Genomic DNA, 23,164 nt, shown 5'->3' on the forward strand with positions numbered 1-23,164 from the left:
GCCGGAAAGGGGCACAGCCTTAGGGAGCCGGCTCTGGGCCTGGATTCAGTCCCGCCTTCTTCCCCCGTGCCAGGGGAAACAGAGCTGGGGCAGCGGGAGGCCCAGAAGTACACAATGTTTTATTGAAAAAAGTCAGGCTTCAGCTGGCTGGTTCCATTCAACTTGGCTTGGTGGGGGTCCCCGCCCACAGGAGCTGAGTCAGATCTTCCTGCAGGCGGGCTGGGCCGGATCCCTCCCTCGTCACCCTTCCCCTCCTCTCTGATGGTGACATCCAAACAATAAATATGCAATAAATAGCGCTCCCGGGCCAGCTGCCTTCAATCCCCACGTCAGCCCCCACCAGTCTTCTCCAGTCAGGACAGGCATCCTGGCGTGTTGGACGGGCAAGTCCCCGAACCTCTCAGGGTCCTGAGGGACCTCGGATCCATCTCCATGGCCAGGTCTGGGCCCAGTCTCCAAGGAGACCTAGTAAAGCTGGGTCCAGGGTGAGGCCAGGCAAAGTGGGGCTGGCAGGTGGGTGCTGGAGGGGGGTTGTGTGTTACCCTGGACACCTTCACTCTAGGCCACAAGTCTGTACTGGGCTCAGGAGTAGATGGTGATGACTTCACGGCCACCGCCACGTACCAACAGCACTCGTTCGAGGCCCTCAGTCAGCACCTCCAGGAACTCCATGTCTGTGGGGCATCAGTCAAGGAAGCAGCACCCACGGAAGCACCCAGGGAAGTCTAGCCCATCAAGCAGAGCTGGGGTACCCTGCAAACCCCCAGGGCATCCAGGGACAGGAGCTCCCAGCCTGACCTCATACATTGCCCACCTCCCCACCAAAGGATCCAGTTCTCATCACCCTCGCTGTTCTTGGGGGGGCCGGGCATGTTCAGTAGGACCAGGCGGGCGTCATGGGAGCGTGTGACAATAACTTCATTGAGCTTCACGGCCGTGTGCATGCGCCGCACATTAGATTGGTCCCTGCAGATAATGTGGCTGATCATGGATCCCACCCCTGGAACACCCCACCGGGCTCATCTGCCCCCATCCCACCTCCGCCCCCATCCCACCTTCACCCCCGGCCTGGATATGGCTGGGTCCATTTCTGCTGCACTCACGGCTTAATATGCACCAGCTCCCGGAAGTTGTCAGGCGTGTGGCTGGGGTCCCAGGGTTCCGTGGCCATGTACTTGTCCCTGGTCCATGTCATCTGGATCTTGTCAGTCCCAGCTGCAGACTCATCCTCCTCATCAGAGTACAGGCTCTCCAGCCGCAGGGCTGAGTGCCGGTCCTTGACTAGCTGGGCCTGAGGACAACCAGAGGAGGTCGCCTCAGCGCCGTCAGGGGCCAAGCTGGCCCAGAGTGATCACTCAGCCTCAGGGAAATGAGGGGGGCTGCAGTGAGTCATTCTGATGCCCCCACTTGATGGCCTCTTCCCAGGCTGGACCCTGCCCTGAGCTGAAAAAGGTCACTGACCTCTCGCTCCCGCTCTGTCTTGGTCAGCCTCATCTGCCGCAGCATCTGGGAGCGCTGCTCCATCATCAGTGTCCGCTCGTAGGTATATGCAGAGATGTCGCTGTTGTGCTGCGGAGACGGTGAGCCATGAGGACCAAGCTACAGGGGTGGAGCGGGGCATCCACAGGGCTAAGGTGGGCAGGAGGCTCACCATCTCCACCACCTCCACCTCTGCCTCTAGACGTAGGTGGTATAGGAAGATGGCTAGATCCTTCTTCATCTGGATGCTGTTGTCGTCCATCTGGGCCACCGTGAAGATGCGCATCCGGCATTTCCTCCAAACCTGCGGCCAGGGAGGGTGGTGGTTCAGGCGCACGCCCTCCTCTGCAGGCCCAGCCCCTCGCGCCATGGCCTGAGCGCCTGGCCTACCTTGTGCTGGCGCAGCAGAAAGGGCAGGAGCATGAGCATGCCGCCGTCATGGACAATCCACCACACGTCGATGTGGCCCTCCAGGTAGCGCTCGTGGTTGCTGGGGTAGAAGGCGATGTTCTTGGGCACAAGCAGGGCCAGGTGGGCAGCCGTGGTGCAGCGCACGGTGTCTGGGGAGAAGGGGCACTATCGATTGTCAGCCCATGACCCTCTGGTCTCTGCCCTCGCTTAACCCCTGGCCCCTGCCCTATGTGGTCGAGCCCAGGCCCTGAGTCTCACACACCAATAAAGGTCTTCCAGGCGCGTGGGTCCTCGCTCTGTCGCCAGCCGTAGGGCCAGCCCAGCACCACGGTGTTGTGCCTCATGCCACCCAGGCCGCAAGACTGGATGAGGTGGGCCAGCCCCTCCCGCACCTTGCTGGCCACCACTACCTGGCAGAAGCCCTTCACCTTCTCAATCTCCATCATGTTCTTGATTGTCTGTAGGGAACATACCCAGGTCAGAAGGCAAGGCCATCCATGTCCCCTTTGTTCCCTGCCCAGGCCCCAGGGTACAGAGCTGCTTGGTGGTGGGGGAGGAGATGGGGGCAAGGTGCCCACCCAGAGACCATGCTTGCAAGATGGAACCTTCATATCCACCTGGCTCCTGCTCTCAGCTCTCACCTAGCTAGCCAGGACCGGTCCCCTCCCCTATGTACCAGCTACAGCCCGGACATCTCCAGTCTGGTTCAGGGTCCTCCCACCCCCGACTCCCGCCCCGGCAGTACCTGCTCAGCGGCCTGGGCCTCGCCGTAGCTCTCCAAGAAGCTGCCCTGGATGACAGAACCGACGATGGTCAGGCCCTTGCCAGCTTTAAGCTGGGAGGCGAAAGTGAGGAGCCGCGGGTACTTCACGTGAAGGTCCTCATCTAACTTCAGCAACACCAGTAGCTGAGGCCTGAGTGGCCAGATGGAGAGGCAGCCTGAGACCAGGGCCAGAGGTCTGCAGGGACCCAGCTCCCTCCTCTCTTGGCTCACAGGCCCCCTCAGGTAGCAATGATCCAAGGCCTGATAAGCAGGACGGTGCCCCTGGCAGCTCAGGACAGGGAACACGGACTAGGGAGGGAAGCCAGCACCTTGTGACTCTCTCCTCTCACAGGGTCGCCCCCCTGAGAACCTCGACCTCCCCTGCCAGGCCCGGGTGACTCACCGCCAGTTCTTGGTGTGAGGAGGGCCCTCCTCTAGCCGCAACAGGGCATAGCGGGCGGCACTCAGGGACAGGCCTCGGATCCCATCACCCCATTCCTTCTCAGCCCTGCAGAAGCCCCCAAAGGCTGGTGAGTCCCCTCCAAGACTTGTGTCCATGTGTATGTGGGATGGAAGGGACCAGGCCCAAGTCACAGCCCCCCAACCCCAGCGCCATGGTGGCTTAATGAAGGATGGCTCAGCTCCCCTCACCCAACAACTACAGCCCAGCCCAGCAGCCCTGAGCACCCGAGTGGGTGCACGCGCACTTACCCTTGGTACTCAATGTACTTGTAGATCATGCCAGCGATGAGCATGGCAACCAGGGCATAGTACCAGGAGGAGACAAACATCAAGGCCAAGCAGAGGCTCATGCCCAGGAAGGACAGCGCCCTGGGCCAGAGATGGGAAAAGGGCCAGAGTCAGGGAAGGACCTCCCAGTCTTTCACCAATAGAAACTGTTGCCCAGAAAGTTCAAACCCCATCCAGGATGGTTTCCCACATAACTCTCGTGTCGGAGAACCTGGCTCAGGGGCCCAGCTGGCACGTACCAGTGATAGTACTTGAACCGAGGCCGCCAGTTGGGGGTCCTCAGGAGCGTCTGCACAGCACAGGCCAGGTTCACAAACAGGTAGCACATCAGGAAGAACCTGCGGCACAGGGAACGGCTGGGACTGAGCGGCCCCCTGGGTAGCTAGGTGCCTGACGTCTCAGACCCTCCCCAGGCTGGGCCTAGGTGAGGAGCCGAGACTGTCACAGCCCTGCCCAGCACAGTCAAGCAGGTCGTCTTGGCCTCATTTCGCCCACGCCCAGGGCCAGATGTGGATGGGACACTGGTGATGCCTGCAGAGCCTGGTCTCAAAGGATGTTCCAGGCAGAAGGCGAGGGGGCTGTGGGCAGGGGGAACAGCTGTGGAAGAGGATGGTGTAAAGGGGAGTTCAGTGCCTGATACAGCTAGGCAAAAGCCAGGCCTCTGGCCTGGGGGACCAGTTGGATGAGGGGCTGTCATGAGTGTGGCGAGAGGGGGTCAGAGGAAGACGAGGAGGGCCATTTTGAGTCACTGCATTAGAGACGCTTGAGGGACACTTCAGTGGGCGTGGGAGACCAGGATGGAAGAGGTGCGTGAGCCCCCGGCGAAAGACAGGAAAGGCAGAGGGCTGAGGGGAGTGGCTGCCCACTTCTACCCTCAGCTGGTGGGTGAGGAAGGACAGACAAGGAGGCAGCAGGGCTGACGAGAGAGGGCAGGCGGGGGCAGGGACTCTCATGGTAGGGGTAGTGCTCAGGCCCGTTAGAGCTACAGGAGAAGCAGCCTCAGCATCAAGGCTGACACATCCTCACACGGGCACTAAGGGGCCACCACCCGAGACAACTGCGGCAAGGATACTTCCAGGTGTGGGTGGAGCCGGGCAGTGACGGGTGGAGGTGTGTTGGGGGAACAGGGGAGCACTGACTCCGGCAGGCCTGGCTGTGGCTGGGGGCGCAGCTTCAGGGGGGACGGGAGTTCAGTCAGCCCTACCGGCTGAGTGGGGTGGTGAAGGGTGGCTCAGACATAATGGAACAAGCAAGAGGGAGCACCAGCTGCGGAGCAAGGTGTGTGAGGAGGGGCACAGTGGCCCTGGCCCTGGTGGAGGTGAACAGAGCGAGGACACGAGCTCTGCCTCCGAGACCCCTGGAAACTGCTGCGTGTTTGCCACCTCCTGCAGGGCACTGGCAGATTCAAATGCCCAGCTGACTCCAGAACTTTAAAAGCAAGCAACTTGAAAACAGGTGGATGGGACAGTGGTGGCTCATCAAGGGTGCTGAGATTGCTGCTTGCCCGTCCCTGCTCTGGGGTCTCCCACAGAGGCACAAGGGACCTACTGGTCTCTTTAAAACATCTGAGTAAGCACTGGAAGGCAGTGGTTCAGAAGGTTGAGCTCTGCCAGGCAAACATCCCCCAACAGCCTGACCCGTCTCCCAGCTGCGTCCTCAACCCTAGACAGGGTCACAGATGAGCTGCTGGGCAGGGCTCCCGGCTAGGGTGTGGCTGAGGGTGCAAGGAGACTTTCCCAGGGCCCTTGCCCTGCCCTGGCCCCCAGCTCACATGGATAGAATGGGGGCCACCATGTCCAGCGAGGCGATGAGGATGCCCAGCTCGGCGATGAGCGCCGTCAGGAGGAGGGCCCACGTCGGTTCGCCATTTGCCTTGCCATGGCCGAAAACCTGCACACACCGGGGGCAATGGGGTCAGAAGCGAAGAAGTTGGTCCCATTCCACACATCAGGACACAAGTCACAGCCTGGCCTCCATCATCTCCAAGTCCCTCAGGGGCTCAAGTCACAGCCAAACCTATCCTGACAGGTACTCTGCCCTGCAATTCCCCAGGCCTCTCTGCTGTGAGTGGAGACAGGCCTTGGGGCTTCTGGGCCCAGGCAGCTCTGCCAACAGCAGCTCTCCCTGGATGGCTGCCTGGCTCTGGCCCCTAGCAGGACAGCATGCACCCGGATTTACTGTCTACTTCTCTCCCTGGCCAGCATGAGGGGCTAAGAGGACCCAAATGGTGGGGGAGTGCAAGAGGCTCACCCGGAGGAAAGGGATGATGTTGTCCTTGGCAATGGCCTGCAACAGGCGTGGTGCCCCAGTGAGGCTCTGCAGGCCAGCACCGCAGGTGGAGAAGAAGGAGCCGATGACGATGACCCAGGGCGAAGGCCAGGCTAACGTGCCCACCACCAGGTTTCTGCTGACACCGTCGCCATACCTGCAAGGGCTGGGCTCAGACCATGCTCCATACAAGGAGCCCCTGAAACCCTGGCTGGGGCCACCCAGTGTGAGGGCTGGCAAGGGTCAAGAAGGACAGCTATGGGGGACAGAGCTCTGGCCCTCAGCAGAGGCCAGTCCAGCAGCCCCCATCCTTCTAGCCCAGACCCAATCTGATGTCACCATCCTCTTAGAAGCCAAAGTCCTGGTAGGACTGACCCACCACTGACAACCAGCAGCCTGAGGACATGTGTGGGACCACGAGTATGAGGGGGTCTGGGGTCTGGGCAGCAAAAGCTTGAGCCCACAGCCACAAGGAGGGGCCCAGCTCACTCACTTGTCCCGGAGGACCACACCCTCGATGCAAGCGCCGAAGAGAACCACGCTGCTGAAGTCTGCAGCCACGTCAAGGAAAGCTGGACCTCTGTTGCCACTGTTGCCCCCACTCACTCCCCACGCAGGGCCCCAGGGCCCCCCTTGCCCAAGTCTCAGGACACCTGCAGCTGAGGTTTCATGTCAGGTACAAATAAATCCCTTTAATGTGTGCACGTGTGTAAGGGTTGATGTATACATGCATGCGTGTGTGGTGTGTCTGCACATGCCAGGCGGTGACTTAAACACAAGGAAGTGCCTCCTGCCCACGCACCCCCCTGCCACAATGCCAGGCCTGGGAAAGGATACAGACAAGGGAAGTGGTAACAATGGCCAGAATGGTCCCCACTGGGATGGACTTCTGCGCGTCTCGGAGGTCCCCAGAGCGGTTGGAGCCAGCCATGATGCCTCCAAAAACAATGAGACTCCCTCAGGGGCTCCCTCGGGAGTCGGGGCAGGGAGTGTGGGTGGGCAAGAGGGCTCACCTGTTACTGAGGGGAAGAAGATGCCAACCAGCACAGTGAAGGATGTGGCGATGTCAGCCACCACGTACAGGGGCAGGCTCTCCTTCAAGCCAAGGGCGTCCGTGGAGGGCAGCCCGTGCTTCTCCACGACCTCACCCTTCTCCAGGTAGGCGCTCCATAGGTTTTCTGTGGGGGTGGCCGCATCACCACTGCAGCCCCAGGGAAGTCTGGGGCAGCCCAGCCAGGGGCTGCAGGTGTAAGAGGTTCTGGGGGCTCAAGGGGGTGACCTCAGCCCGATGGCTGTGGTTTCAGCCACAGGGCCACTCTGGCCACAGGGAAGGACTGGCTGGCTAGAAGTCTGGAAGGCAAAGGTAGCTGAACTGCCATTGTCCGCCACTGCCTGCCTCTGAGACAGAGGCCCTTTATGGCTCCTGTGAGAACTATCCCAGGCAGGGTCAGGGGCTGGTGGCTGGGGAGAGAGGGGCTGCCAGAATTTTCTGGGGGGCTGCTGCAGGCCTGGGACACTGGCCAAAACAGGCTCCGTTCAACCGAAATTTAGCTGCCAGGAGCTGGGCTGAGAGGACATTGCTGGGCTGGGAAGGCAGCCAGAACCACCCTCCATTCCTGAGCTGGCCACACAAGGGCGGCTCTGTGCTACCCTGTCCCTCCATGCTCGTTCCCTCTTTCTGCTGCTGCAGGGGCGGGGGGGAGGGGTGGGGAAGCAGGTGGAAGGGAGCACACACCCTGGAGCACGCCGGCAGCTGCACCAGGGATGCCCGGGATCTCGGTCACATTGTTGAGCAGGAAGTAGGGGTCGCAGGACTCAGCCGTGAGGTTGGGGCCGTGGCAGAAGAGGCTCCAGAGCTGGGTGGCCACTGTCTCGTTGTCCACCACAGCCGTCTTGGCGCAGACATCAAACTGGTCCCGGGACAGTGTCCTGTTGCCCAGCATACATACTCTGTGGGGCGTGGAGGAGGTGAAAAGTATCAGCAGCTGCTCAGCCCGAAACTCCCATCTGGCAGCCTCTACAGAGAAGACCATCCATGTAGGGGGGATGTCAGTATAATGCCTGGAGGTTCTCCCAGGTTACTTACGGAAAAACAGGAGGGTCAAAAATAGACTTGATGCCTCCAGCATAGATGGAGAGGATGGAGATGATCACACAGGCCAGGAAGAGCGAGGCAAATTTGTTCACATACTTGACACCAACGAATACCACTAGGGTCATGAAGGTCAGAAAAATGGTTCCATATACCCGCATATTGTTCAAGGTGGCACTCGATGTGTCATGAGTGCCTATTGGGTAAAAAATGGCGGCTGGAGGGGCGATGTAGGTCTGAAACAAGAAGACAGATAAAGGAAGTTCAATTTTCCTGTGTGGAGTATGTGCTTAGTCACTCAGTCGTGTCCAACTCTTTGCAACCCATGGACTGTAGCCCGCCAGGCTCCTCTGTCCATGGGATTCTCCAGCCAAGAATACTGGAGTGGTTGCCATTTCATCCTCCGGGGATCTTCCAGACTCAGGGATCAAACCCTCATCTCCTGCGTTGGCAGGCAGATTCTTTACCACTTAGTTATTTGGGAAGCAGTGAATTTTATGTGAAATATATCTTAATAAAGCAATTACTTACAAAAAAGAAAAAAATAAATAAATAAAAGGATCCAGACACAGGAGCTGACCTGAATAGCTAAATAGAAGTGGAATAGTTTGAGGAGCAACAAAATAAATAATGATAGTACAGGATTATGAGCCAAAGAATAAAAATAAATATCCAGGAGTCCATACTGATATAAATACATGATTGAATAAATAAACAAATGGAAAAAGGACAAACTTCCTTACAGAAGAAATCCAGATAATAAATGTAGGAATGTGGGAAATAGAAAAACAAAAATAAAACCCCTAGAATATCCAGGAATAGGCTCTATACTACAGACAGAGGATCTGGAGGTGGAAGTAGGCAGGCAGTTCCTCTAAACGTCTATTGTCTGGCTGCCCAGGGGCGGGCACTGGTTAAACTATGTTCCCCATTGCCCCTCCCACTCATTCCCCACTACCAGGGCAGTCCAGTGGGAGGCAGGAAGCTGAGTCAGAGCACACTTGGGGCCCAAAGAGAGGGTACTGACTTCCCTGATTTCGGTAAGAGGATAAGATGGATCTGAGAGGCCTTGGCACAGAACCCTGGAGACAGAGCTGGACAGAGCCCACATGAGCCCGGGAGACAGGCTCTGCATCACCACCGAGATCCATCACAGCGTTATAGGCGGTAGTTCACAGACCACCTGCCACAGCTGAAATAGTGCCTGGGCAGCTGGAACACCCAGGGCCAAGGTGAAGACTGCCAGGCCCCTTCCATGCCTGATCCAAACTGGGAAAGGGCTGAAGGGGAGACTGGCTTGAACAAAGATCTTTCTCTCTCAGAGAGGCCTTCCTCATTGTAAGCCCTAGATCTGGACCAGACGTGAGGGGAGCATGAAGAGCCTGGGTTTATAGGAAAGGGGCTGTTCTGACAAGAACAGAAACGGCCAGGACTTAGCCTGACTTACCAGCAGGATCTCAATGGCCCCTAGGATGTACATGGCTGCCGCAAATGTTGTTCCCAGGTAGAAGCACAGGCCCACGGCACCTCCAAATTCTGGCCCCAGCGAGCGGGAGATCATGAAATAGGAGCCCCCAGCTATAACAGAAAAAGCATACAACAGGTCAAGGCTGGTTTTTCTTCAAGAGGGCCTCTCCCATGACAACCCTTCACAACCATCCAGGGGCACAGGAACTGCTTTTCCTATTTACAAATGAGCAGAAGGTTTAGACAACCTTGCCTAAGATAGCATGGTTAATAAGTGGCCAGGCTGGGAGTGGACCTGATTTCATTTGACTCCAACACACAGCATGGGCCAGTGAGATGACTACTCTACTGGGGAAGCTCTAGGTCCACAGCAAAGCCTCAGTGGAGTTAGGTCAGTCCCCACTGACTCCCCTGGCTAATTGTGTCCTATCTCAGCACACCGCACCCTTCCCAAGGGCTAACTAACTCTGTTAGTTGACCCTCCAGACCAGAGAAGGGACTGTATCTTATCTAGTTTTTTGCCCCTAGGGCCAGCCACAGGGTAACTGTCCATGGCTGACTCTCCTGCCTTGAATCTGTGCTTCCATCACAGTCTCACACTCCTGGCAAGACTGAGTCAACCCTGGGCCTCAGGGCCAGTGAGGGTGCAGGCGACAAGAGCCATCCCATGCTTCTGGTTGAAACTGCTCCTGATAAATCTTATCTGTGAAAAATCTGGGAACAAGGATCAAGAAGCTTTAAAAAGGCTACTCCTTTTCACGCTGTAATCCCACCTCTAGGACCTTGTCCTATTCATTGGAAGGACTGATGTTGAAGCTGAAACTCTAATACTTTGGCCACCTGATGGGAAGAGCTGACTCATTTGAAAAGACCCTGATGCTGGGAAAGATTGAAGGTGGGAAGAGAAGGGGATGACAGAGGATGAGACGGTTGGATGGCATCACCAACTCAATGGACATGAGTTTGAGTAGACTCCGGGAGTTGGTGATGAACATGGAGGCCTGGCATGCTGTAGTCCATGGGGTCACAATCGGACATGACTGAGCAATTGAACTGAACTGAGGACCTTCTCCTAAGGAAACTGCCAGGGGCATGAACAAAGATCACTGTGCAAGACTGTTCAAGACAATGTTTACAACAGTGAAAAAGTAGAGAATAGGAGAATAATCACATACAATCACATACAATCACAGATAATATCAATCTGCTTTAAAAAACCAAATAAACTGTTTTCAGCATTTGAGAAATACACACACACACACACACACAGAGTTTGGGGAAAACAATACATCTCAATACTTTATAAGACCCTAAAACCATGGACCAAAAGGCTAACTAATCGTTATGAACTCAGGATGGTGGGATTATGGGTACTCTTCAATTTTTTTCTACATTTTTTTATACTTTAAATCCCTCTTCTGGTAAACATATTGCTTTTCCCCTATTACTTTTATACTAATACTAATAAAATTGTTATTTGAAAAAAATAAAAAAGGATTCAAACACAGGAGCCAACCTGAATAGCCAAATAGCCAAAGTGGAACAGTGCAAGCAAAAAATTAAATGATAATACTAAGGTTATGAACCAAAGAATAAAATAAGTATCCAGGAGTCCACAGGGAAGGTATAAATACATGGCTAAATAAATAAGTAAGTGGAGTCTCTGAAAACCAAGTCCAGTCTCATCATGGAAAACCCTACAATCCATAGTGTGGGCCAGGCTCATTGGCTTGGGTCACCAAGAATGCCCTATCACCTTCTTCATCAGCCCCAGCACCCACTTTAAAAAGTTACTTTTATACTATAAACAAAACAAAACAAACCCCGAACAAATAAAACAACAGCGATCTCAAATTCTATCAAGCAGGGATGCTCCTAAGTGGTGACACTTTCCGGATTCAAGGACTAAGACCCCACCAGAAAACTGTCTGGGGGACAGGGAATGAGTGTTTCCGGGCATGTCAAGGGGGATTCTGGGCCCATTCCCCACCTCAGGCCTGAATGGCACTCACCCACCTGGAACCACGCCATTGGTGGCGATGGCGCTCATGGAGATGGCCGTCAGCAAGGTCTGTGGGAAGGAGGACGGAGGTGAGCAGCTCAGCTGGGCGGGCTCTGTGGGGCAGCCGTGGCCCTGCCCCCCCCCAGAATACTCACACAGCAGCAGCAGATGAGCACAATGAGGAGGGCCTGCAGCACGCCGGCTGTGCCCACCATCCAGGTCAGCCGCAGGAATAGGATAACCCCAAAGATGTTCTGCAGGCAGGGCAGGTACACCCCCATGAGGGTGCCCATGCTGGGTGCCTATGGAGCAGGAGGGGAGGGGGGAGATGGAGCATCAGAGGGGCCCCTCATTGCTTGGCTGTCCCCCACCTCCAGGGTATTCAGCCAGAGAACAGGCTGGAGAAGGACATCCCAAATGGAGACCTGGGGATACAGAGAGCGAGCTGACTGGATATCCGTGCTGACCTTCATACATTAAGAAACACTTGGGGAGTGGGAAGGTACAAAACCTGCTTCTTTTCCAAACCCTATGTGTGAGCTTTTGAGCCTCACCTCCCCTTCATGGTCCTGCTACCTTCCCTTCCTCTCTTTCACACTTCCAGAAAGTGACGTCTACATCAGACCTCCACTTTCTCAGCCAGCAGGCCCTATTGTACCCAGGTCAGAGTCTAAAATGTTGTTCCTGACCCTCCCTCTCTCCCACACTCCCATCCAGTCCAGGGGAAAGTAAGTCGTGCCCAGTGTACCTCTCAAGGTGCCCTGAGATCAGTCTGCCTTGCCTTGGTCTTGATCCCCTGAAGCTGGGACGCTACACCTGGGGCACCTGGATAGTGCCTTCTTATGCCTGTTAACCTCTCCATGCTCCAGCCCACTCTGCTGCCAGAGCAGGACTCTGAAAATCAAGACCAGTCGCATCATCCTTACTAAAACTCCTCTGCATTGTCTATACTGTAATCCAGGGTGGGCCAGGCTCCTTGGCCTGGGCTACCAGGCATGCCCCATCACCTCTGTCAGTCTCGGCCCCAGACAACATCAGACCCTCAGAGCCTCTGAACCAGGGCATGTGCTAGGCTCTGCCTGGGATGGTTATCCCTGCCTTACGGCCTGGCAAATTCCTCTTCAGTTAAACCTTCAGGAGACTTAACTGTTGCCTCTTCCAGGAAGTTACCCCAGATTGCCCTAGGTGGAGTTTGTACTTCCTCTTGCATTCCCTCAGTATCTGATATACTCTTCTATCATAGTGGTCACAATAGGTCACGGTAACTGTTCACTTGAGTGACCATAGTGGAGTAAACTTGGCTTGTTCACTGTTCTGTCATCAGCAGGCCCTGCAGGTACTCAAAAGGTGCTCCTAAGCCCAGTGAGTGATGCCTTAGAAGGCCTCTGGGATAACCTGTTGAGAAAGTCCTGCATATAGAGTGGAGACTCAGGCTGGAGGGCAGGTAAGGAAAGTCTGTCTCAATGGGCACATCCAGGCAGGATTTCTCAACTACCTAAGAGCAGAGTAGGGGCTAAACAAGAGGCCAGGGCAAATGCTGAAGCACAGAGTTAGGGCTGGTACCTTCTTGAAGAACTGAGCCCCACATGAGAACAGCACAGAGTTGTGGGGTCCTAAGAGCTTCCACCAGAGCCTCCAGCAAAGCCTGCTGCTCTAGAGCCAGGGTGGGAGAAAGAACTCTGTGGCCACAGGAACTCTTCTCCAGGGCCCAGGCCAGGTGCAGGATCCGTGCACAGCCTAAAGGACCCCAGGAGGGCCTGGGAGGGCCCCAAGTAAAAACAAATGGTCTCTCAAGCTGTCCTGCACAGAGCAGGTGATGGATACATCTCAATGTGGGTTCTGACTGAGCCCTTCTCAGAGGTCCTGGACCACCCACAGGATAGTGGCAGCTCCCAGCCTCCCCATTCAAGGCTGAGTCACTCTGGGAAAAGGGCAGTATGGGAAAGGGCAGGGTCGGAAATGCTTTCTGCATCTCTAAATAACCTCTGGCAGTCTCAGAAAGTCACCAGCCCACAGCCAGAGCGGCTGCCATGGAGAGGCTGCCTTGGGTCTTGGTGTGGTCTGGCTGAAGGCCCACCCTTCCGGCTTTAAGCTTTTCTTTTCTGAGGCCCCTGCTCACACCCGCCTGGGTGAGGACCACAGCTCATTGGCCCCAGCTCCCTAGCTTTCTCCTGATTTGCTGTGGACTTGACCAGGCTCCTCCTTTCTCCATGAAACAGCTACTAGCGCTGGGACACTCAGCCATCCTCTGCCTCTTTAAACCCAGGGCCAGGGAAGCTGGCAGGTAAGCTGAGGCTGGAATCCAACACCCTCACGGGCTCTTCATAAGGCCAAAGGACCACAGCCCTTCACCAACCCAGAACACCTTGTTGAGATGTACTCTAGCCTTTCTTAGGGACCTTTTTACTCCCAGCCAGTGGCTTCCTGGACTTGGCCTGAAAGGACAGAGAGGAGACTCTTACCCACGGATCTCACCCCTCACTGCAGGGCTAAACAGGGATAGCCAGAGATAAACAGAGTTCTCTGCTATCTGCAGTTCAGAAAATATCATCAAAATCACAACCAACAGGATAGGGTGAGGGTCAGGTCTGTGTGACCCCAAGATCTCAGCTGTCCTCTCTCAAGAGTGGGCTGGGTTGCCTCCGAGAAGAGTGACATGAGGGGTGCACAGCTGCCTGGTCGATCCTCTCTCCTCACCCACCTCAGTAATCTCAAGGGCAAAGGCAATCTCAAGGGCAATCTCAAATACCTGCCCAAATCTCAAGGGCAGGTCTGAGACTGGGGGATGCGGTTTATTCTAGCCAAGGGCTCCTCCTGCCTGTGCTGACCTCCAGCAAGAGGTCAGCTAGTGCCAGACCCAAGCTCCTTTTGGGTCACAGCTGCTTCCCAAACCTCAGGGAGTCAGGAGACGTGGAGAGAAGCTGCTTTGCCTCTAAACTGAATACGTAGGGGGAAAAAAACAACCTAGCCTTTGGTTAATCTGAGCCCCATCACACAGGTTAGGGATAGGGTAAAGTCATCCCTGGTGGCTCCAGTGGTAAAGAACCCACCTGCCAATGAAGGAGACGTGGGTTTGATCCCTGGGTTGGGAAGACCCCCTGGAGGAGGAAATGGCAACCCACTCCAGTATTCGTGCCTGGGAAATCCATGGATAGAGAAGCCTATCAGGCTACAATGGGGTCGCAAAAGAATTGGATACAACCAAGCGACTGAACAACAACAAAGTCATCCCAAAGAGAGGACGACTGGCGGGCCAGAGGCCTGGAGAGTGAACAGGAATAAGACCAGGAGAGAGATAGGGAAGCCCCAGGAGGCAATGTTTTACTCCTATCACCCTCAGTCTAAGCACTCCAAGGGGCTATTGGAGAGGTCTGCCAATGGAGCCAACAAAGAGGGGCAGAAGGGTTTAGTCATCTGCTCTAGGTCACATAGCCCCAAGGTTCCTAGTTCCAAAGGTAACACCCTTACCCATCCTGATGGGATGCCAGTGATCTGGCATTCTACACAGTCACATACCTCACAGGAAACCCACAAGTCTCCCAGTGTTATGTGTTGACCTTTAGCTCAGTCACCTTAGGCAAGTTACGTAACATCTTTGACACTCAAGTTTCCTCACCTGTAAAGCAGGGATGATAACAGAAACTGCCTCACAGATTTTTTGTGAAGATGACACGCAAGAACCCTGGCCCACTGCTTAGCATGCCTCACGCACACGCACACACACAGGCCTAAGTAAAGGCAGTGGTCGCTCCCACCATTATTTCTGAGGGTCTCCCTGGTTCTCTGCCCTGAGGGGCTTCTCCTCAGCCCAGCCCTTGAAGCCTCCTTGAGCCCAAAGTACTCAGTGCCCATCCTCCATGCTCACCACACCTGGCACCTACTTCCCCGGGATGCTAATAGCTACGTGGGGAAACTGTCAACTCCACGGTGTTGATTCTGTCCTCCTAGGAGCAGCCTCTCTGACCAGCTCACCTTGGCTGCTCTCCGACGGGCACCCTCTCCACTCTCAGCCTCCTCATGCTCCTTGGCGCCCTGTGTGAGGTTGGTGTAGCTGACGAGCTTGCCCAGAAGAGATGACACCTTTGGGCGGATGTCCAGCTCTTCCTGTAAACAGAGCCACAGGGCATTCTGACAATGGGCCCAACTGGCACCAGGCTACCTGTGTGTAGCCAGCAGCCTGGCCTCTGGTCCCTTGCCAAGCCCTGAGGCAGGCTTGGGCTCCTGCCTGGGGAAGCCCAAGCCAGCCAACTGGGCAGGTGTGGGTGCCCCACCCCAGCACTCACTTCTCTCTGCCCCACCTTGGCTCAATCACTACCAGCCCATTTGCAAAACTACCTGCCTCAGGGGAAAGGGCAGGGCAGACAGGCGACCGGCACACTTCATCCTGCCTGTTCTGGCTGGCCACCTCCCAGCTATGAGTAGGCCTTTGGAACTCACATCTGTGCTCAATAGCCACCCTAGTGATCCCAGGGAAACAAAGAAATTAAAAGAGGAGTCGAAAGAGAGATGCCTGGGACAAGTGAAGTCTCTCTTATCTGCCCAAACCCTGATCCTCCTGGATGGTCTTCCCCACACCCTGTGAATAACCCACCTCAATCCCCAAGGTGGGATCCTAGCCCCCTAGCCCATCTTTGGGAGAGGCCAAGTCAAGAGGCCCCCCAGGGCTCAAGATATGGCACAGCATCTAGCACAGCTTCCTGAGCACTGTGTCTCCACCTGCCTGTTCCCACATTTAGTTTTTCCCTATCAATCAACTCCCTTCTGACCCTACACACAAAGAGAAACTGGCTTGGAGTAAGAAGTGAAGATGCAGGTCTTTGAAAGTCTATGGAGACTGAAGAGCCTACGAGACTTGCACAGAATGTGGGTAGGTGTGGGTCAGAACTTAGGGGCCTAAACCATGACTTCAATTCAGAGCCAACTTCTGATTTGAGTCTGAAAATGATAAAATTCAAGGCCAAAGTCACAAAATTTGTGACTGTGAATGCTTCCAAAGAGAGATCACAAAATTTGTGACTGTGAATGTTTCCAAAGAGAGATCCACTTAGGTTATAGATATGGAGAGGGCAGATTCGGTGAGAAGGACCAGGTCTTGGTGAACTTGATGGGGCTAGAGTTGGAGGAGTCAATCAGGAAGGACAAGGAAGAGTTCACAGGAGAGGGAAGAACTGTGGACTGTGAAAAGTCCCAGATGTGAAGGAGACAAAGGAAATCCTGAAGTTAGAAATCCTGAGAGGTGGTGAACTTGCTGAGGGGCTGCATGGAAGTCAAAGGTAAACACTCTTGGAGGTAGTAATGGGGTAGAGGCCTCTGGGAAAGCAGTTACAATTGAAAGGGCCAAGAGAACCGCAGCTTGGCTGCCAAAGGAGTGAGACAGACAAGCAGAGACTGGAGGAGGAGCCCAGACATAAAGAGGCACAACACCCAGCCGGCTTGCTTAGCTAAGGCTTAGGTCCTGACAGGTCCCTGCGCGCCCACACCCATAGCCCAAAATGGCTCCTCAGCTACCTCAAACAGTGCCAGGTTCCTGTCATGGTAGTCACTTCCTCTGGAAGCCTCCATGGGACAAAGGAAAGGGCTGCTCTCTTTATGGTTGCCATGTCCTGTAGAAAGAGAGAAACAGAATCCTAGTCAGGGGCTGCCTACTGAGCTCCCAGCATGCACTTCTCCCCAGCAGGCCTGCTGTCATCTCTGTGGCGCACTTTAGGGACCAGTGTAACAATACTGGGCCTCAGTTTCCCCAACATACCCTGTTAGCCTCCTTGAAAGAGCCAGAATTGGCAGACTGGCCAATGATCAAAACCCAGCACGAACAGTCATCTAGCATGGGGCACAGGAACCAAGGGCCCAGACGCACTAGCTCAGCACTGTTAACACCAAGGGGCGGAGTCTGCTGCAGAAGGGCGTGGCTCAGTCAAGGCCCGCCTTCAGACCACCCCTGAGACACACACTCCCGTTTTTCCCAGCCCTTCTGGAATACCCAGTGTGCCAGGTGCCAAGGGCTCAGTGTCCTCAGGGCTCCCCCAAGAGCTACCCTCCACATAGAGAAAGCCACACATGGCGCCTTCTGCCGCCATGATCAGCCAGCCACCCCATCACGCACCGCCTGGGGACGGCATTCTTGAGGGCCGCCTGAGGCATGCCGGGAGGAGCGGCAAGCAGGAGACTGTCCAGTGTATGGAAGTGGGCGCCCAGAGCTGTCTAGGGTCGTCTGGGAAAGCCCTACGAAAGCCTGACCAGGTGGTGTGGGACTCGGCAAGGACTGTAGGCAGGACTCGCTTGTTTACCTCCCTGTCCCCAGATACCAGCCGCTTGCCCGAAACTAGGCGTGTGGCCAGTCCCCACATCAACCTACCCCCTCAGGCCGGTGAGGTAGGGCCTCAGCACCAAGGAAACCTCACAGAAAGGAGCCAGATGCACCTTCTTTTAATACGGCTGCCTCAACACTCAAAACTGGGCCTCTTTTTCTGGCCACCCAGCATCCACTCTTTCGTTTTCCAAACCGTCTCCATTGTGAGTCTCAGTGGGTGACGTTCCCAGCTTTCCATGAAGCAGGCAGAAGACACCAAGAGCCCTTTTCTAGTTGCTAAAGGAGAAAAAAACCCTTCAGTTTGGAAACTGGTGGGAGTGGCTGAAGGCCTCACAGCTGACATCTTGGTTCAAAGAAGCCACGTTGGTGTTGGATGGCAATGACTACAGCAGCAGTGTTGGCCTGGTGTCCTGTGATAGAGGTGGCCAACAGAAGCATCTTCACTGATCCAGACTAATGGGGTATTTTGGCCATGCCTGGTTTTGTGAGAGCTACCTGGCAACCTTCTCTTGTTAAATAGCCCCCAATCCATCTCTCTTGTTTGCGGTGAAAAATACTGAATTACGCCTCCTCCATTTGATACATCCTCTTGCCATCAATATGAAACTTAACTTCTCTGAGCCAACAATCACTCAGCAGGTGCTCTGCGGTGGATTCTTTACTGCCCCAAGAGACTGACAGGTAAAGCATGTTGATGACCATTTCTGGGGCAAAATCAGCTGTTCCTTCCCACAGGATGTAAAAAAAGTATATCACCGCCTCTAGGAACCTGGACTAGCTAAGTAAGTGAAGCAGCTCAGTACCAGAAGCTACATGTCTGTGTGTAGGTCAGTGCTAAGGGCAAAGTGGACAGAGATAGTGAGAGGTGAGGCCAGCCTACAGAATCACTTTAGAGCCTCGGGGTGGGGGGAGGTGGTCACATAACTACTCAGACACCCTAAGACATTTGCTATGCCCTTGATGCTTGTTCAGGATGAGGATAAGGAGTCACAGGAAAAACCTGAAAACCCAGTACATGGATGGTCCTTCAATGAGAAGTCCCCGAAAACTACTTAGATTTTTGTTACAAAAATATCTTCCCTGAATAAGTTAGAGGCTTTATTCTGTCCAAAAAAGGCAACTATAAGAGCTCATCTTGTTTCCCTTTCTGCCTTGGCTGCCAGGAATCTCTAAGCTAAATTTATTTCTTAGATCCACTCACCATCTGCCTCAGAGTCCTTGCCCCTTTCCTCTGCATGGTTTTGATCTTTCTTACAGTAAGAGTCCTTTGGGGAGGAATTTTTGTTGTCTATCTCTTCTGACCCTTCTGTGGAAGTAGGTTGAAAGTAAAGGATAAATCATTCTAAACTCCTGCACCGCAGCCTTCCCCCCACCACCACTGCCATTGTCTAACCCTAACCTCACCTAAGTACTGTATTAGCATCTAGAAAACAGAGCTGAGCACATAGCAGTCCCCCCAAAATGCCTGTGGATGGTCCTGCAAGACCCAGTCGATCCCTTGTCCCTTCAGCCATGATGCCAGGGCAGCTCAGAGCCCTTCCAAAGGTTACCTTTAGTTCTCATAGCAATACTCCAATAGGTATCATTTACCCTCTTTTAGTAACAAAGAATGTAAAGCTCAGATTCAGAGGCAAGGTGACTCAGTGAGAGGGCCAAACTTGGATCCCAGGATCCCCTAGATCCAGGTAAGAGCTGAGCTGTGGGTTCCCTGCTCCTGCTTAGGACCCCCTTCCATCCCAGGAGGCATCCCAGGGTTGCAGTGCAGGCCACAACTAAAGAGTGTCTGGGGTTTGCAGTTTGACCATGATGTGTATATCCAAGGCTCCTGGTGTTCAGTGGCCAGAAGCCAAGCTTGGATTCCTGTGCCTCCCTTTGTGTGATCTAGGGCAACCTGCTTACCCTCTCTGTGCTGCCTTGCTTTCTTTTCCTATGAAGTAGAGCTAATAACATCCACTCTTCCAACTGCCTAAATGCCTCAGAAAAGGGACAGCCTGGTGCCAGATACCCAGCAGGGATTCCATGGAGTTCCCCAAAACTGCCTCAGTTAAGGACCGCTCCCATGGGATTATGGGAATTGGGGGAAGGTAGGGTGTAAGCAGTGCCTGGGTATCTGTACTGCCCTCAGCTATTCCAAAAATCCCAGAGCAGGTCTGGGCATGCCTGCCAGGCCAAAGCTACTCAGATGCCACCTGAGACCCCTGGTGAACCACAGCATGAAGGCTGGGCCTGGGGGCTGCCTCTGATATGTGTGTTCTGGCCAGCAGCTGTGAATGCGCCAGCTGCAAGCAGGGATCCAGGTGACACTCCGGGTATCCCTGTACAGGTATCTGCCAGGGATACTCCTCTAGAACCTTTTCGCCCTCTGCCCACAGGCCACGGTGGGCTGGATGAACAAGTCCATCTATGCCCTTGGAACAGAGGTATGGGCCTTGAGAGATTCAGATACCAGGCCGACGGAGGGGAGGGGGAGTCCCATGAGATGCCCTCAGGGTTACTATTTTTGTGCCCCTGACCCTTTGCAGCCCCCAACTAGAAGGATCATAACCACTCACCAGGGTGCAGAATGTCCCCCATACTGCAGACACAGTCACGATCTGGCTGAAAGGGAGGAAGAGGAGGTGGGGGGGATAGTGGGAGGAGCTGGCCCAGCCTGGAGGGACCTGGCAGGACTCAGCCAATGTGAGGGAGCCAGTTCCCTATAGTCCCCTGTGAGAGGCCAAGGCGGAGCCTGAGGCTGGGCTTCGCTCTGCCTACCTGCTGGTCCAGGCTGATCTTAGGGATCCAGCCCAACCCAGCCTCTGGGGAGAGAGAGCCTCCAAGGGCTATCAGAGGAGCAGGGGTGGCTGCTGGCTTCTGCTCTGTCCACTGGTACCAGGCTGGGGCAGGTGCCAGCAGGGGTTGAGGTGTGTACACCCTCACAAGCTGTCAAGCCTGTTTAAATTTCCATGATGTCCAGCAGCCCATGCCACTGCGCTGTGCCATCTCCACACACAGCAATCAAGTGACACACCTACAGCCATCACCCACATGAAGCGTGGATCACCTCAGTCAGGCCCCCATCAGAGACAGATCCAAGTCAGATCAAGATAACATCACCTGACACATGCCACCAACATGCATGTCCCCTGCAGATCTCCATCACGGTCAGTAACAGACCAAGCATTTGTCATCAGTCACATCACCATCCTCATCACCGTAGCCCACAAGAATGTGCTATCCTGACCCCACTCTGGCTCTGCGGTACCCCACAGCTGTACACTTGCACAAGCACAACTACACATGCATGTGCTGCTGCACACACAGACAAAAGTTCTTGGAGTGTTCACACAAGAGTGAGCCCTGCAAGAACAGGGCCCTGGGGGCCTCCTGGGGAAAGAGATGGTGAAAGTCAAGAGCAGGCACCTAGGAGGGGGAAGCCAGGTTTACCTTCAGGCCCAGTTTAACAGCTAAGAGGGCTCTGGAGTCTCCCACCCTCGATCTGAATCCCCTAGAGCAAGTTACATAACTACTCCATGCCTCACTTCACTCATTCCTAATAGAGAGTAACACTACCTATCCCAGGGCGGGAAATTAGGAGGATTAAACGAGTTAATTCAGGTAAAGTGCCTAGACAAGCCTGGTCCCGTGTGAGTGCTCCACACGGGTGGAGTGTCCACTGTACCTACAGATGTAAGCTGGGATCCATGTAGCACTCAGGCAGTGGCCCACAGACCCCTTCAGGCTTCCCTCCGAGGGGACTGGAGTGCTGGGCTGCACACAGGAGGAAGGAGAAGGGGAGGGGAGCGGAGGAGACAGAGTGGTTTTAGGGAAAGAGATGCTGAAGCACAAAAGTGTAGGCGAGACGAGAAGAGGTTAGGGGCGGTTGGCAGGAGGTGAGAGGGCTGGGGTCCCGCCTGGATGTCGCTCCCAGGCGGGAAGAGCCAGAGATGGAGGTTCAGCGCTCTTGGCGCCCCAGGCGGCCCCGCTGGCCTGGCCACGTCTGCAGCCCCCGCCCGCGGCCCTCAAGGGAGGAGCTGGGGTGAGGAGGGAGGCCCGACCGCGACAGCAGGCGCCGGGGGCCCAGGAAAATTGTGTCTGAGCGCGAGGAGTTGGGGACTGTTTAGCGGCGAAGGAGTCTTAAGAAAAGTTGGGCCCTCATCGACGTGTGTGCGCACGGCCCGGCGTCTGTGCGCCAGCCGGTCCCGCATGGCCCGCTCTCCGCCCCGGCCCGGGACCCCACCGGACCGCCCCTCACCGTCCGCGTCCTCCCGATCGGCGCGCTCCCCGTAGTCCACCCAACTCAGACCCTCGAGGTTGTCATAATCGCCGCGCCGCGGCCCGTCTACCGGCACCACGGTGAAGTGAGGCATCCCGCGCGCTCGGCCCCGCCGCGCCCGCCGCCCCGGCCGCCTGCCCGGCTGTCCCCGCCGCTCCGGGCCGGCGCGCCCCGCCCGCTCACATTCCTCCCCGCTGCGCTCACTTCCTCCGCCCGCCCCCCGGGCCGCCCCTCGGGGGCGGGGAGCAGGAGGGGCTCATGGCCGGCTCCTCCCTGAGGGGGGCCCCGGAGAAGTGAAACCCCCGGGGCGGGAGTACTATTCCACGCCCTGGGGAGGCCCGATTCCTGTGTGACCTCGGGCGGTGACCCGCCCTCTCTGAGCTTCAGATGCAGTGCTTGTAAAATGAGGAAATGCGCTTGGGGCTGACGAGGGCTCCTGAGGTGAGGCACGAGGTGAGCTTTGTGCCTAGTGAGCGAGCGCTCAGTGACATTTCTGTGATGCAGGGCCGGGGAAGAGTAGGCAGGAGCCCAGAGCTCATTCAAGAACCGCCCAGGGGCCTCCTCGGCACCCTATCCCCATTTTCATCGTCTCTGTCTTCCACCTCTCCTCCGCGTCCCTGGAAACCGAGGGAGCCCCAGGAAGATCCCATCCCTTCGCCCACCCGACAGTGTCTCTCTGTTGGAGGCTGCTGGGGGGATCCGTGCCCTTTCACTAGAGGCTGCTTCCTTCTTGGAAGTAAGGACACCCATTCCCCCTCGTCCAGCCCCATGGGCCTCTTCAGACGCTGCACTGGATTCTTTAGCCAAGTTCTTTCATCTCAATTTTATCTTTTTCTGTCTCACCTCCTGGGGATTCCTTTTTGTTATTGTGCAGTCGCCAAGTCATGTCCGACTCTTTGCGACCCTAGGGACTGAAGCACACCAGGCTGCTCTGTCCTCCACTATCTCCCTTTGCTCAAATTCATGTCCACTGAGTTGGTGATGCTATCTACCCAAGCCATTTATTTCTTTACTATTAATTTTCTTTCACTTTCTATGCCATTGCTTCAGGTAAGTTTATTCAGGTGGCTTTACTTTAACATCTAGACCATTCTTTCAGCTATTTCTCTATCAGAAAACCCCAGTGCCCACCTCCATTTTTTTCTCCCTTTTATGACTCAGAGGGTTTTAGAATATCAGAATTAGTGGTATCTTTCCAACCTACTATAGACTCTGCATTCTCTGACCTTTGTCTCTGGGATGGAATCAGGAATCAGTCTCTGGGCCCTGCAGGAGGACCTGGGAGCTGACCTCTATTCTGGCCCCTACCCTACTCTCATCCCAGCCAAGGCCTGTTGCTTTGGTCTGTCTTTCATGCCACATTCAGT

General features: G+C 55.3%; 1 protein-coding gene across 2 annotated transcripts; it reads right to left on the minus strand.

Moving 5' to 3' along the window:
* Positions 1-99: 99 nt before the first annotated feature.
* SLC12A4 (solute carrier family 12 member 4) lies at positions 100-21,971 on the minus strand. Of its 2 annotated transcripts, none has more exons than XM_086351345.1 (24): positions 21,777-21,971; positions 16,741-16,835; positions 15,205-15,336; positions 11,388-11,534; positions 11,247-11,301; positions 9,211-9,341; positions 7,758-7,999; positions 7,407-7,621; positions 6,685-6,849; positions 6,509-6,607; positions 6,165-6,222; positions 5,654-5,828; positions 5,175-5,293; positions 3,643-3,741; positions 3,365-3,484; positions 3,057-3,161; positions 2,636-2,804; positions 2,153-2,348; positions 1,870-2,039; positions 1,652-1,783; positions 1,462-1,569; positions 1,104-1,291; positions 835-966; positions 100-676 (listed from the first exon to the last, which is right to left on the minus strand). In XM_086351345.1, exons 1-24 carry the CDS (start codon positions 21,889-21,891, stop codon positions 583-585), a joined length of 3,261 nt encoding a protein of 1,086 aa, XP_086207471.1. In that variant the 5' UTR covers positions 21,892-21,971; the 3' UTR covers positions 100-582. The 2 variants fall into 2 exon arrangements, with proteins under 2 accessions (XP_086207471.1, XP_086207472.1); XM_086351346.1 differs by lacking the exon at positions 21,777-21,971 and adding an exon at positions 17,588-17,818.
* Positions 21,972-23,164: the final 1,193 nt, after the last annotated feature.

This window comes from Bos grunniens, chromosome 18 (assembly GCF_055505025.1).
Source record: "Bos grunniens cultivar Pamir isolate PY7600 chromosome 18, Bosgru_T2T1.0, whole genome shotgun sequence".
In the NCBI taxonomy this organism is placed as follows: domain Eukaryota; kingdom Metazoa; phylum Chordata; class Mammalia; order Artiodactyla; family Bovidae; genus Bos; species Bos grunniens.

What these genes read in the sequence shown, in the direction of transcription:
- SLC12A4 (XM_086351345.1), bottom strand. Translation starts at nt 21,891, where the DNA reads ATGCCTCACTTCACCGTGGTGCCGGTAGACGGGCCGCGGCGCGGCGAT. An exon ending in TGTTACCACTTCCCTTGTCT is followed by an intron (nt 6,223 to 6,508) that starts GTATCCTTTCCC and finishes ACGTGGCTGCAG; the next exon opens with ACTTCAGCAGCGTGGTTCTC. An exon ending in CCTCACACCAAGAACTGGCG is followed by an intron (nt 2,805 to 3,056) that starts GTGAGTCACCCG and finishes CTGGCCACTCAG; the next exon opens with GCCTCAGCTACTGGTGTTGC.